The sequence below is a fragment of the Urocampus carinirostris genome, chromosome 6 (assembly GCF_059441175.1).
Source record: "Urocampus carinirostris isolate Australia breed hairy pipefish chromosome 6, RoL_Ucar_1.0, whole genome shotgun sequence".
NCBI classification, from domain to species: domain Eukaryota; kingdom Metazoa; phylum Chordata; class Actinopteri; order Syngnathiformes; family Syngnathidae; genus Urocampus; species Urocampus carinirostris.
The window spans coordinates 39718362-39734427 of NC_142354.1; the positions used below are offsets into that span (position 1 = coordinate 39718362).

Sequence of the window (16066 nt, forward strand, 5' to 3'; positions counted from 1 at the left end):
TATAAAACACATCTTTCTGATCACCAAAACACATTCAAATAGTAAATGAACATAAAAATACAGTAGTAAAATAAATAAGATGATAATAAAATGACTTCAAAGCAAAGGTGTTGTGCACCCAGGAGAAAAGTAATGAGTTTAAATAAACAAAACGAAAAAAAAACTCAAGTGCGCAGGATCAGATCTGTCTGTCTTTAACTGAGCGGTCTCTGCTGGTAGCATCTGAAATTTCTCATAACTTGGGACTTCCTCTCGTATGTCAGGAAAGATTTTTGATCGAAAGATATCTTGTTTTTCATATTTCTTGTATCTTAAGTAGCTCATGTAGGGAGGTATCACTGTACAATCTCATCATAGAACCTTGTGAATATTTAAAGGAAGTATTCTCAAACATGTTTTGAGGATAAAATAGATTTGTTTCAATTGAGTTTGGTATCAACGTGGTGAAACATTGTACTACACAGCATTATCTCCAGACAGAAGAGCAGTTTCAGCGACAGACTGCTGTCACTGTCTTGTACTACGGACAGACTGAAGAGATCTTTTCTTCCTCATGCCATGAGGCTCTTTAACTCTACCCGGCAGAGTAAAAGCCCACAGTAAACCACACCACCTACATTGCATATCTTATTGGGGCGGCAGTAGCTCAGGAGGTAGAGCGATCGTTTTAGGATTAAGGGATCCCAGTTCGAATCCCGGCTTGTCCGTGTTACATGCCGAAGTGTCCTTGGGTAAGACACTGAATCCCTAATACCCCCAATAAGCAGGTTAGCGCCTTACATGGCTGCACAGATCACGGCCGCTATTGGGAAATGTGAAGCACAATGTAAAGCGCTTTGGGAAGTCATTGACTTGAAAAGCGCTATATAAATGCAGATCATTTCATTTCATTTCATATTGCAATATGTATTCTGTGTAGCAATATTTAGTTATTCTATATAACACGCTACAGTGGGCATTTGCACGTCACACTGGGTATTTGTATATTGTATTCTTTTTGCTTTATTATTGTATTGTTCTCAGCTCAGGGATAATAATAATAATAATAATAATTTCCTTTGTATTGTCATTCTTTGTAACAGTGTACACAGAACGAAATGTCGATACACCTGACCCGTTGTAGCGAGTCGATGCAGCCGCAGCCAACAGAGGGCGCCGCCATTATATGCTACTGGAAATGTGAATTTCCCTTCGGGGATGAATAAAGTATCTATCTATCTATGAAACAAGAATGAACATGGCACTCAAGGGTAAATATAAAATAGACTTTAAATAGAAAAAAAAGGATAAAAGGATAAAAAGGCACATATATCTAGAACATATTCATGATTAAGGCATATGCAGGCTGTTTTAAATTGTGGGGGAAATATCACTTCCCGAGATAAGCATGTGTTGCTGCACCAGCAAAGTGTAAGTCCACCTGCTTTATAGCTTTCCAACTTCCAACAGGCCAAACATTGGAGTAACTGGAGGGTTTTTTTGTTAGTTTTTCAATTTTTGGTTTGATGGAATTTCATTTCAATTTGGTGCAGGAAACATACAAGAAAAAAAACGTGTGGAAGTTAGTGGCAAAACTTGGGTGCTCAGGTTGAACTTACACATGGCTGGTACGACCAAGCCCAGGAGTCCTTCCTGGGTTGACATCTAGAACAAGCCTGATGTGCACAAACATCACGCATTAAACATGCTTTACAATGCAGCTAATTTATGCACCGATAACAATATCGTCTTGAGTTATTGCCACGAGCGACCCCCTGTTGGGCACCCCAATGAGTTTTTGTGGGGTTTTACTTACTCCTGAGAGGGTCCAGGCTGTCCTGGAATCGTCGGGGGCCAGAACTAAAGGACAATAGAATTGTTTCAGCCTAAAAGCATATTTAGATATACAAGAAGGAGAGGGCGGGGAATCTCACTCTTCCTGGCTGGTAGGGGGCAGGGGGCATTGGTGGTAGATGATTCTTGATCATGCTCGGCGAGACGATTTGCGCCGACGACAGTGCAGCCATGTTCTGCAGGGCTTTGTCTTTGGATGCCTGATCCTGTGTGACGGTAGAGGAAAAGGAGAGCAGTTAAGCACAAGGGGGCGCCACAATGTGAACATGACTCTTAGAACGTACACACATACCAATATTGGAGCCAAATTCAAATACCATATTTTATGTGATATAAGGTTCACTAAATTATAAGGCTCACCCCCCAAACAACATATCTGATACATGACTAAAACTAGTTTGATAAAGAGATAACATCTCTAGTGGGCTAGTGGATAGGAACCGGCGCTCACCTCGCCGTGATCCGGGTTTGATTCTCATTGCATCTAATGATGCAGTACAACAATCTATGGCATTAGTGGCTGGGTGGTTAGAATTTGGTGCTTTAACCATTGCTATTCAGTTTGCCCCATTGCCACCAAGCGATATTTGATTGCTCGAACACGGTAAGGCATTTCTAATTTTGTTTGCATTGGATTATAAGGAGTACGTTTAAATTTCTGGCCAATTTGGGGTTTTTGGGTGCACCTTATAGTTCGGAAAATACAGTATTTTATAAATCAGTAATGACTAAAATCTCTGTGATGGATTTTCCTGAATATACCGTGGTGTTGGGTTGGTTAGACAGTTTCCCTTCTCAGTCCAGAGATTTCCTTATTTATTTGTTGCACATAGTGGTACCCCTACAGCCTTGGGGATCCCTGGTTAGGAATTTTAACAATGGCGGACAATTACATTACTTATAGACTGTATTTTGTGGACTATAAGGCGCACCTAGAAACCAAAAATGTGCCAGAAAGTCACAGATGGCCAGTGTGCCTTATATATCCGAAAAAAGGTAAATCAAATTGGAAATGCATAATAACAATGAATTGTTATTACATGCTGTAACCATTTATGAGGTCATTATTTGTTTTAGTGGTTTCATAATGCTAGTTAATGCTCTATGAAATAAGTGATTTTCATTTTTTGGGGGACTTTTTTTAATTAATCCTAATTTTTACGGCAGTTTCAATTTCACGCTACTTGTAGTGAAGATTTACGGAACTGTTTTTGCAGGGGGCAGCACGGCGGCGCAGTGGTTAGCGCGTGTGCGGCACATTTCTGAGGTCATGAGATCGAACCTCCTGTGTGGAGTTTGCATGTTCTCTCCGTGCTTGCATGGGTTTCCTCCGGGCACTACGGTTTCCTCCCACATTCCAAAAACATGCATGTCAGGTTATTTGGCCGGTCCAAATTGTCCCTAGGTGTGACTGAGATGAGCGAATTGTCTGTCCCTGTGTGCCCTGCGACTGGCTGGCAACCAGTTGAGGGTGTCCCCTGCCCACTGCCCGAAGATAGCTGGGATAGGCTCCAGCGCCCCCGCGACCCTACTGAGGATAAGCGGTGCAGCTAATGGATGGATGTTTTTGCAGGTGGGCTTTATAATCTGATGCCTGTGTGTGAAACTATTTTGCAAAAAGACTTATTTTTGTTGGTGCGCCTTACAATCCGGTGTGCCTTATAGTTTGAAAGAGACAATACAAAAATAACTCCCACATTTTTTTCTCTTCGGAGAAAAGACTCATTATATCAGGGGACTCCATATCTTTAAGGTCCAATATTCTTGCTTGACATTGCCATCGTGCCACGCGAATAGGTAATTATTCGTGGAATGATTAAGATGATGTTTTTTAGGTAAATATACTAAAGAAGATTGATATATATCAAGCGTCCCTTTGTGTATAATATGTTATCGGAGACACTAGCACTACTATGAGAAGTTTGAAATGTAATTTATTTGTTTTCTAATTTTCCTTTGTGGGGTTAAGTCCTCTGCGATTGGCTGGCAACCTGTCTGGGGTGTCCCCAGCCCACTGCCTGAAGATGGGCTCCAACAGAAAATGGATGGATGGGTTAAGTCATGTGTTCTTGTTTTCATTTTAAATTTGTCTTACCTGAAAGTGAAAAAATGGGCACTTAAAAAGCTCCGGGTTCAGCCTACTCCCTTTGAGCACATGTTTGAGTATTGTATTATTGTATTACACAGCTGTTTTTTGTGCATATAGTAGTTCGCCTTTGATAATCAATAACCAATGTTGTTTTTTGTGGTGTTCCTAAAAAAAAATCACAAAAAAACAAATTAACTTTTCCTTTCACTTTTCTCAGTTTTGATATTTGATATTTTGATATTTATCGTGCATGCTTGCAATTGGTTATGTTTAATGACTGACTGATTTCATCAGGAATATTTAATATTGGTATGTGTGTAGCTTGACATTCCTTCTGCAATTGTATACCATATCAGAATTAGCGTGAAAGTACACAAAATAAATAAATGATGCATTAAAAAGAAAATCCCACTTCTCTTTTAGTCTTTGAAAGAAAAGAAAAGCTGAGCGTTATTGCCATCACCATGGAAATAGAAAGGATTCGGAGAACAGCTATGTAATGATAAACTGAAGTAGAGCAAAACAATAAACGAATCTTATTGGAGTCTCTCGGTTTCATAATCTAAAGGTTGCCTCTGACAAATATTATGCCTTCGTTTTTATGTGTGGGTTTGTTTTCTGTTGGCAGCATTTTATCCTTTCTATATCGTTTCGTGTTTGTCTGCAAAAGCACCAAGCTTTTATCTCGAGACCAAAGCCCCAAATAACAAAACAGCACCTCAAAAAAGCAAGCGAGGATGCACAGCAGGTTTTCAACAGTGAGGCTATTTCCTAAGCACTGAGCCTCATTCTGTGATAGCAAAACAATGGGGGCAAGGCCGGGAGCGGGGTTGGGTAATGCCATGCCAGCAGAGGGCGACAAAGAAGCATATTGATGCCGATGATGCCAATAGGGGAAGCATAGCGAATGGCAGTCATTGGATTCACTTACCAAATTCATCGCCTACAGCAAAACAAAAAAGAGAAAAGAACTGTTAGATATCTTCATTTAAACGGTCTTGATAGACGTTTTGGGCCCAAGGGAGATGGACATTGTATTATCAGTATGCCAGGGGAAATTACTTATTAACAGGGTTGGGTAGGGTTACTTTAACTTGATTACTTTCAATTACTTTTGGATTACTCCAATACCAAATATGCTAATAAAAAACAAAAGAAACTAAATATGAATAAAATGACTAAATTTTGTGCAGGCTTGGGGAGTAACGGAACACATGGAACGGCAAAAATGATGTTGGCAAGCTGTTTGGATTTATTTTCATTTTGTTTCTGTCGCATTTTAGGTTATTTTTGCCGGAGATCAAAGAGATCAAAGCCAGGAGAGAAAGCTTACCACGTGTTGTGAGTCATAATTTTATTCATATTTAGTTTCTTTTGTCTTTTATTAGCATATTTGGTATTGGAGTAATCCAAAAGTAATTGAAGGTAATCAAGTTAAAGTAACCCTACCCAACCCTGCTTATTAACTTACTTGGGCAGAAAAATAAAAATGTCAGCTAAGTTGAGTTAATGTAATGAGTAGTTAAAACAAGTTACAGTATTATTTTTTTTAAACTTGACAAAAAAAGGTTACGACAATTCCTAAACCCTTGGCAAATATGCACTGGTTTTGAATTTGATGCTTGCAACATGTTAAAAATAACCTCCCCAAAAAATGGGACAGAGCCCCAATCCTTTCAAAAACACGCAACATGTATGTGAGAACCGGGGAGCCTAACACAAATAAATTAAAATTACTATTTAACTCATTCAATGCCATAACGTATAAAAGTATAAAACGAAGTAAAAGTTTTGCTTTTCCTTTACAAAAAGCTGATTTTCTCAGAAGTTTTGGAAAGAAAAATTTTCAGGAATGTTCAACTGTTGTTAACTTAACAATGGTAAAAGCTAGACATATACTTTTTTCATACTTTTTTTATATGTCCTACAGTCCTATGCCTATATAGCTGCAAAACTAAATTTTCCTGGCACGGGCATCTGACGTTGAATAAGGTAAAAAGGTATTCTGATTCCTTTATATGCCTCACTTGACTGTAGATTTTAAAAAAGATGCATCAAGTTTTTACTTCTCAGTGAAATTTCAGCATAAATGCTTGCCCAATAAAATCGATTAAGATCTATTATTAAAAGTGTCTGCAACTAATGCTAAATGTAATTCACCCTGGTCATCCTGAAAGGGGGATTACCACTTGTGGGGTCCCTTCTCAAGGTTTCTCTTTTTCCTCACGCTGAGGTTTTGAGTTGTTCCTTGCCCACATGTTGGTTTAAGATCAGGTAATTGTGTCATTGTAATCCTGTGCAGTCCTTTGAGACATTTTTGTGATTAAGGGCTATATAAATAAATGTGACTTGACTTGACCTTATTTCTTTATTTATTTCATCAATGTAATATCATTAAGAGGTATGTAAGTATACATATGTTTATCAGGTTCAAGTCAATTGTTAGCGTATGCTAATAGTCAAATGCAATAAAAATATTATCAGCAAGCTGCTGCCAATGTTACAGTTTTGGTTTAATGACAAACTATTCACAGAAATATATTTTTTTGCACTTATTTATTTTCTTATGTTCACTGGGGAAAAAAACTGTTATAATTCATTGCATCATTCATTTGTTTTTATTTAATTTTGTAAATTGGATTTATTTTTTTTATTTTTTGCTGTAAAGGTAAGTATAGCACTAACTTATTATTGTTAATATTGTAACATTGATTTTATTTTTTTCTCGGGCAGGGGTCTAACACGTGGTTGGTAGCCCCTAAGAGCACTTGAGTAACAAACAGACAGGTTCTAAAAATACTTCAACAGTTATTGGTCATGATGATTTTCCAGGTAGCTTGATTTCTAACTGGCATTATGATTTGGTGGTAGGTAATCAATGTACCAGTACTTGAATCAGTTTTTGGTTACAGATCAGGGGATGATGTAATGGTTATCTGTGCAGCCCTTTGAGACTTTTGTGATTAAAGGCTATACAACTAAACATGACTTGACTGAGCCTATTTTAAATCAACTTCTAATAATGACATCCTGGTAATAACATAGTAATGACAAAGTAATAACACGAAAGTGTCATTTTAGAAATGCATAACAAACAGGTAGCCCTCTGTGCCAATCAGTAAAAAAATGTAGCTCTCAGCTTAAAAAATGTTAGTCCCTTGCTCTAGAGAGTTGTATATGATTATCTGTAACTTTAAACCAATAATGTTTGCTATCTAGTGCTTTCACCTGTTTTGATCACAGGTTAAAACATTTCAAAAAGTCAACTTCTGTTGGTGATACATTTCAGTTGTATTGTCCAGGGTTATTTTTCAAATGTCCAACTTAATGCTGGACTTCTTGGTTTTTTTGTTTTTTTTTTTCAAATTGTTTCCAAATATAAATAAAAGTTGTCATCTGCTGTTTTTGTATTAGTTACGCAAGAGGTTAATGTCAGAAATCTGCTTTGTGTGAATATGGTATAAATGAGATTGATCATTTTAGGAAAACAAACAGTTGAAAATCAGAAAAAGGGAAAAGAACAGGGAAGGTTTTCAATGAGCATTTAAAAAACAGGAGCGGCACATGAGGGTCAGAATAGAAAATAACAGTAGACAAGTCTCAGAGAATAAAGAGCATGCTGCAGAAGCGTGAAAGACAAAAAGCTCTTCACTGATTCTTTGGATCAGCTTGCTGCATTTGCTTTAGTGGGCTCGCTTTTTATGCTATAAAGGAGACATATTATTGTTTTTTTCACAGTTTTAATTTTTTTTCCAGGTATACAAGAATGTGAAGTATCTACAAAACGAAGAATTAGAAACCATAGTGTGCAGACAGATGTCTCACTTAGTTCCTGTCTTACCTTCTGCAGTTTGTATTCTTATTTTGTTTTTTTCTCATTCTTACTTTTAATTTTTTTTGAAATTGAGCCAATCCCCGTTTGCAAGATCAAAAATGGCTAATTCTGATTACCAGTATGTCAACTATGTCACATTGGCATTATTTAATAAATGGAAACCAAATATTTAAAACATGTTTGATTTTTCTCATTTTAGTAAGTTCCTATCTTTGCTATTTTCAAAATATTTCCATCACTTACATTACTGTTCAAAAGTTTGGGGTTGCTTAAAAATTTCCATTGTTTGACAAAAGCAAAGCTTGAAGGATAATTTTTCTTTTTTAAATAAAAATCATTATTTCTAACCTTCACAATGTCTCAAATATACTTTGTACTTATTTTGCAACTCATTTGATTAAGTAGTAAGCACATCTGCTTACTACTTTTTTGTGTTTTATATTGTGTAAGGTTAATACATCATGAGCATTCATTTTTTTCATACCACTGACACAACCAAAATCCTTCCTTTTCCGAAGGGAAATCAATTCTCCATAATACGCCTCCTTTAAAATTAGTCAGTTTCATGTAGATGTTTAAAAGTGTTGTCGGCCTGACCACAGCATGCAAGAATATTTTCATTCTGATTTTACTGAATGAAGCTGGAATTAGGTCATTACAAAACATCTTACAGGCCAAGCCTTGCATCTAATTCACCGCTATGACTCTAAAGGGGTAGTTAGTGCAAAGCCAAGCTTGATGGTTCAGCCCCAGATGAGCCCGGCGTGAAGCGCATACCTTTAGCTTTGACTGGATCTCGCGAGATTTTCTCCGGGCGAGAACCTGCAAGTGGCTAGAAACCTGCACAAAAGAATAGCCAAAGAAGTAGGGAAGGAGGGAAAGGAGAGAAACGACAAGAAGAAAAAGGGAAGAGACGCCGTAACCAAAAGAGGAAAGAGATGCCCGTTCAGTGCCGCCGGAGGTGCGAAGTAGGGGCAGGGGCCATCACCTACCTTGATACCCGCCTGGTATTCACGTACTTTCTTCCGTGCTAACACCTGTATGTGACTAGACACCTATGGGGGTGTGAGAGAGTTTTTGAGCACAAAACCACAACATGCATTAGGATGCATGCACACACCCTCACACAAGCACTCGCACGCATACATACAGGTTGCACAAACTTAACCACGTGTACAGTGGAGCCCCTAAAGAAGGGGTGGGCATACCCTTTGAGTTGCAGGCCACATTGGGTTAAAACCTTTGGCATTTGGTGAAAAAATTTTGACTTACCGTAAATTCCGGACTATAAGCCGCTACTTTTTTCCCAAACTTTCAACCCTGTGGCTTATTCAGTGATGCGGCCAATTTATGTGGGGGATTTTTTAAGGGTTATTGTTCTATTTTCTTTATTAATTATCCATTATCTGTTATCGGTCAGTTCATAATACGCTACAAAGCCAAGGAGCCGGAACTCTTACTCTCAGCCAAAAGGCCGCCAGCGGCGCTCGAGTACAAAAGGTAAGATTTAGACTGCAAATTCTTAACTTGTGCACAAATTAAATAAGCTTAGACATATCATCATCATGCAAATTGCAAAAAGAAAGGCACATGACGCAACTTTCAAGCTAAACGCAATCGAGCAGTCCGATATAGAAGGAAACAAAGCTACCGCACGTATACTTGACTTTGCGAGCGTGATGCTAACGTGTTTATGAATAAGGGAGCGTGGGACGACGTCTATATGACAAAATCTCTTTGCCATACTGAAGGAAGACGACTTTGATGACGTCATTTATAAGTAGGAAGATGAGGACGGTTAACCGTGCTTACTAAAAGTACGGTATGTTTTCTTAACAGAGCTGTTTACTGTGTTGCGAGCGTGTTGCTAGTAGCGTTTTGCTACCCTTCACAGGCACGGTTTGGGATGAAAGTTATAATATTATTATTAAAGCTTTGAAAACTCTCTCGGTGTACCGTCTTACTTTGTAAATATGTGTAACCATGTATAATATGTATTTGCAACTGAATATTTTTGTAATGTATTTATTTTAGAAACTTATTCTGATATGTTTTGTACGAGCAAATGAGAAAGAAGGGGCGGGGCAAACGCGGGCTGACGGGAAGTGGAGTAAAGGTGAGACGTGTTTGTGGACGCGGCCGACAATAGTGGATATATATTTTTCCCACCCTTACCTTTGGAAATATACACTTTTTTCCTTGGATTACTTTCAACGGGCACCCGGACTCTGCAGGTCTGCATTAAATAGTACCGGTATCATTTTCTGTTCATTTTGCCGGCTGTGTTTTTTGGACTGAATCGGGTATGGGTTAATTTGGTGTTTGTATTGCGTTATTTCCATGTGGGCGCATACGGCTAATATACAGGTGCGGCTTGTGTATGTACAAAATCGTTTTTCCTACCAAAATGTGGTGGGTGCGGCTTATAATCAGGTGCGCTCTATAGTCCGGAATTTACGGTAATTTTTTGTATCCACCGATACAGTCTTGAATCCAATCCCTCGGCAATACATGACAGAAAAAGATGATGTACGCCGATCCCATTTTTCTCATATTGTCGTTGCAGTTTGAAAAGATATATTTCTCTTTCCGTTTCCTTTTCAAATGCATTTATTTTGCTCATTCTATGCAGGCAAAAATAAATAAATGCCAGAAAATGAAGCATTTTTAGAACAGCAGCGACAATATGCATTTATGAATTAAAAAACATGCAGTCACTCATAACTACAGTATGTGTCATATTTCTTTTTTCCTTTGTCCATGAATAAACATTTAATCCAATTAGTTTTGAACAGCTTGGAATTAAAGTAAAGGCAGTATCATGTCCCTTTATTACTTATTATTTTTGATAATAAGCATTGAAAAACTCAAAATGCAATATGGCTAACTCAGAAAACATTTTCTTTTCATTATATTTGATAAATATTTTGATGAACAAAATAAATGCATGAGAAAAATAGAAAGTAAGGAAAAATGTAACCAGCCATTTGAATGTTGGAGAAACTGGGGATGAAATTGGCACCATATCAACAATTTTGCATTAGTAGTGCTTTTTTTGCCATACAATAGACATTATTATTATTATTATAACATTTCTAACATTTTAGAAAATCTTTATAGGTCATGTGAAGGCCCATGGGCCGCAGTTTGCCCACACCCTCTCAAAATTCAGACAATTGAAAATTATTTGCATGAGAATATATCAGTAGCCTTAATTCCACTAAGCTTTTCAGGTTGGATCTTTTTTATAAATCTCCAAAAGCTGCCTGCAATAGAACAACAACATTATGCTTCTGATATGTTCAGGTATAAGTGATATAATGTAATTATGATGTTTGGCAGTAGACTGGTATAAATTAATTAAAAGGTTGCCCCAAATCTAAAAAAACACTAATTATTTAATATTAAGTAGTCAATGAATTAGCCAATTATGGCTGCAACGCAATTACGTTTTCATAATTCCATCATAGGTTATAATTGATGGCGAGTAACTTACTCAAACATGCATTCATTTTATTATTATCAATCAATATAATCGAGCTAATGATCACTTGAGAATGATCCGTCTTGGATTTTTAATTCTCATATCACCTTTATGATGTAATTATTACCAAATAAATGAAATGGGGGGAAAAGTGGGTGGAAAAATACTAAATGTTATCTCACCAGCATTGATTTGTATGTTTGCATAGTTTTAACATGTGCATGCTAGTTTGATACAAGCTATTACAATACACAAATCAAACTAACAAGTTTGTTACTTTTTCTAATTAGGGAAAAACAGCTCTTCTAAATGTGGTTGCATGGTTAAGAACAGGTTGAGGTTATACGGCTGCCACGGCAAGTAAATACAGTGGAACCTCGGTTTTGAACGCCTCTCAGTTCGAACAAATCGGAGTCCGACCAAAAATTTCGAGAAATTCTTGCTTCGCTGTTTGGTCAAAAAATCGGAGTTCGAACGCCGGTAATGCGTGAGTGCGTACGCTAGGGTGCGATGCTGAGCGGCGTACGGGTGTAGATCTCTCTTTTCGTGACCAACTGTTATCGCGTGCGGACGTGCTTCGTTTTGCTTTCGCTTTTAATATAGGTGTACGAAGTGTTTTAGCCCCTAATTATGCCTCCGAAGAAAGTCAGTGCAAGCAGCAAAGTTGCTACAGGTGAAAAAAGAAAAGTAGTGCGTACAACTATTGCATTTAAGAAAGAAATAATAGCAAAATATGAAGGAGGTGTGCGAGTGTCGGATCTTGCTAGGGAATACCCCACTGTCCACCTGCGCCTTCTGCTGACCACCACAAAGGTAAAAAATCCTATTCATAATTCTTTTCTTTATCCTTTTTTTTATTTTTACACATTCATGTTAGCGTGATCTTTCGTACGGAAGATTACGATAACGCGGACATACGATTAGCCCGGGTTAGCATTATGTTTACATTAAACATTCAAGGTAAACATTGAGGGTGTTGGAACGGAGCCCCCTTTCCATTGAATCGCTCACCACTTGTTGTGGAGACCTGGGAGCTAAATGACTTGTAAACGACCTGATTTTTTTATTTTTACACGTTCATTTTAGCGTGATCTTTCGTACGGAAGATTACGATAACGCGGACGTACGATTAGCCCGGGTTAGCTTTATGTTTACGTTAAACATTCAAGGTAAACATTCAGGGTGTTGGAACGGATTAAAACGATTTACATTATTTTTAATGGGAAAAATGATTTCTGTGATCGAACAAATCGGTTTTCGAACAGGGTTCTGGAACGGATTATGGTCGAGAACCGAGGTTCCACTGTACATCTATGTTAGTGGTTTTAAGATTTAAACGATGTGATGTCCAAGGTTAATGCTTTTCCTTTGACAGATGGGGTAAAAAAAAAAAATTACAAAGGTGTATGGAATGGAATGCACACTACATTTTATGTGTCTGATTTGAGAATTTCCACTGTAAAGTCATTTAGATTAGTTAAGAAAAAAAAATCCACAAGCACTTCCTGCAAATGGGCAGAATAACCATCAGGATAAAAACACTGGAATTTTTTTTACAATCAAAAAGATTAGTTATTACATATTAAAAATAATACTCCCAGAAGAGGAATTAATTATTAGTTTTCCCTTTCAAAAGCTTCATATCATGAATTTCCCAGGACAGTAAAATGGGGCCTTAACACGTGACACATTTTTCGGCTTGCAACAATCTAAAACAAGATAAGCTAACAATAATTACAATACTCTATAAAGAGCAACTACTTTGTATTGGGCGACTACATTCTACGAGGCAAGGGTGACCATGTCTTTATTATTATACATTATAATGCTCAGAGGGGGACACATGTTGCACTTATCATCGCTGGTGTATGTTGTTTGATTTTAGTTATTTTAGCGTAACACCAACGTTTTTTGTTTGAAGGCTTATTTTATGTTATGTGGTGCTCATTTTTCCCAGAACCACTGACTGCATTGCAAGATTCAAGAAGCAACACTTAAAATATGAAATTGATTTTAATTATATGATCCTGTGAACACCAAAAGCAATCACTGTACTTGTGTATTGCTAAGTTAAATATACCATTGCCGTATTCAGTTACTTTAAATACAGTGGAACCTCGGTTTTCGAACGCCCCTCAGTTCGGACAAATCGGTGTTCCACCAAAAATTTCGAGAAATTCTTGCTTCGCTGTTCGTTCAAAAAATCGGAGTTCGAACGCCGGTACGCTAGGGTGCGATGCTGAGCGGCGTACGGGTGTTTTAGCCCCTAATTATGACCCCGAAGAAGGTCGGTGCAAGCAGGACAGTTGAAAAAAGACAAGTTGTTCGCACAACTATTGCCTTTAAGAAAGACATAATAGCTAAATATGAAAGAGGTGTACGAATTTCCGATCTTGCTAGTGAATACAGCATGGCTAAATCTACTATCAGTACGATAGTAAAGAATAAGGAGGCTGTGAAATCGAGTGATGCGGCTAAGGAAGTTAGCGCTATAAGCAAGCAACTGCCGGAAGTTTTGGAAGAGGTTGAAAAACTTTTGATGATTTTTCTCTCCCCACCGTCCACCACAAAGGTAAGAAATCCTATTCATAATCCTTTTTTTTATTTTTACACGTTCATGTTAGCGTAATCTTTCGTACGGAAGATTACGGTTACGCGAACGTACGATTAGCCTCAGTTAGCTTTGTTTACGTAAAACATTCAGGGTGTTTGAATGAAGCTCCCTTTCCAATGGAGCGCTAGTCACTTTTTGTGGGGACCCGGGTGCTAAATGACGTGTAAACGACCTGATTTTTAAATTTTTACAAGTTCGTGTTAGCGTAATTTTTCGTACGGAAGATTACGCTAACATGAACGTACGATTAGCCTGGGTTAGCTTCATGTTTACGTTCAAGGTAAACATTCAGGGTGTTGGAACGGATTAAAACGATTTTACATTACTTTTAATGGGAAAAAACGATTTCGTTGATCGCACAAATCGGTTTTCGAACAGTGTTCTGGAACGGATTATGGTCGAGAACCGAGGTTCCACTGTATTCTAGAACAGCAACTCATTTTTTGAATACATTTCAACAATGCCAACTCAGAATTTTGTGTTACATTCATATTTCCTGGACAATAGAGCTAAGAAATGAATTTGAGCCTGTAATAATTTATAAAAAAGGAATATGATTCTTTAGTTTATTCTTTTAAGTGTGTCAAGTTCTAAAGCTTCAGTTTTAGACAGTTTTACTCCTTTTTTATCCAAATGTCAGCACTACAAATATTAAACAAGAGTCATATTGGCCACCCTACTGTTTGTTAATTAGTGCCGTAATGGCAAAATACCGTACACTCTCCCCTCTTCCATCTCTAACTAAAGTAATTTTGGAACCAAAATTTGTACCAAGACGATGAAATCTAACATGTACATGGCTGTTTACAGTCAGCATGTACATCCTGAAGGTTTGCATTTATCAGTAAAAAACGTGATATTGCATCTTCAGTAGTGTTTCATGCTGATGCGTTGCTCAAAAGCAAAATTAAGCATGTACAACCCCTAGCGAAAAGTATGGAATCATCAGTCTTAGGCAAGCCCTCACTCAGACATTTTAGTCTGAAGAACAAACTCAAATCACAAACATGAAACAATCGCAAGGTCATTCCAAAGTGCAACTCCTTGGCATTCAGAAACACTAAAATAAATTAAGAAAAAATATTGCTAAGGTCATTAAATGTTACTTTTATAGACCAAGCACAGGAAAAAATGGGGAATCACTCCATTCTGAGGAAATAAATATGGAATCGTGAAAAGCAGACGAAGAAGTAATAATCAAAACATATCACTAGTATTTAGTTGCACCACCTTTGGCTTTTAAGACCACTTGCAGTCTCTGAGGCATGGACTTGATGAGTGATAAACAGTATTCTTCATCAATCTGGTGCCAGCTCTCTTTGATTGCAAATGCCAGATCATCTTTGCAGGTAGGAGCCTCGCTGTCGACACACTTTTTTCAATTTTCACCACAGGTTTTCAATTTTGTTGAGATCTGGGCTATTTGAAGGCTATGTCATTGACAGGGTGCGTATTTCTCCAAGGAATGCTTTCACAGTTTTTACTCTGTGGCATGATGCATTGCCATCTTGAAAAATTAGTTCATTATCCCCAAACAAGTTTTTCAATTGAAGGAATACGAAAGCTGTCCAAAGTGTCAACGTAAATGTGTGCATGTATTGCAGATTTGACCACAGACATCTCCCAAGTGACTTTGCCTGACAAGCAGCCCCACATCATTCAGGACTGTGGGAATTTTGAGGTTTTCTTTAGGCAGTCTTCTTTGCAAATCTCCCTGAACGTCACCAAACAAACATTGCAGCATCATTGGACAAGGTATCCAATGCAGATTTGTGACTCATGACTGAAAATAACCTTCATACATTTATTCACAGTCCATGATTGCCTTTCCTTAGCCCATTGCAGTCTTATTCTTTTGTGTTTAAGCATCAACGATGGTTTCCTTTTAGCTTTCCTATAAGAAAATCCCATTTCCTTTGGGCAATTTTGCACAGTTCTGTCACATACATTGACTCCAACTTCCTCCCATTTCCTCTTTATTTGTCTTATTGTGCATTTTCTGTTTTCAAGACATATGGTCTTTAGTTGTTTTTCTTGATGCCTATATGTCTACACTTGACATTAACAACCTTCCCATGCTGTTTGTACTTGGTCCAAATCTTTGATACAGCTGACTGTGAACAGCCCACATCTTTGGCATCCAAACAAGTAGTTACCTTCTTCAAGAAGTTTCTTTGGTCTCAAGAGACATCTCTCTTGTTGGAGTCATGA

The 16066-nt window shown here is 37.7% G+C and overlaps 1 protein-coding gene across 8 annotated transcripts in view; it reads right to left on the minus strand.

The window, feature by feature from the left end:
* LOC148364786 (transcriptional enhancer factor TEF-5-like) overlaps nt 1-16066 on the minus strand; it is a 78614-nt gene that overhangs the window by 17373 nt on the left and 45175 nt on the right. Inside the window, exons 5-10 of one of the 8 annotated variants that reach the window (XM_088338982.1) lie at nt 8750-8812; nt 8535-8597; nt 4854-4865; nt 1914-2039; nt 1796-1839; nt 1599-1655 (exon numbers count right to left, since the gene is read on the minus strand). In XM_088338982.1, the coding sequence (XP_088195108.1) occupies nt 1599-1655; nt 1796-1839; nt 1914-2039; nt 4854-4865; nt 8535-8597; nt 8750-8812 (365 nt within the window). The remainder of the gene's footprint in view (nt 1-1598; nt 1656-1795; nt 1840-1913; nt 2040-4853; nt 4866-8534; nt 8598-8749; nt 8813-16066) is intronic. The other 7 variants (XM_088338986.1, XM_088338985.1, XM_088338983.1 and 4 more) reach the window with 7 other exon arrangements.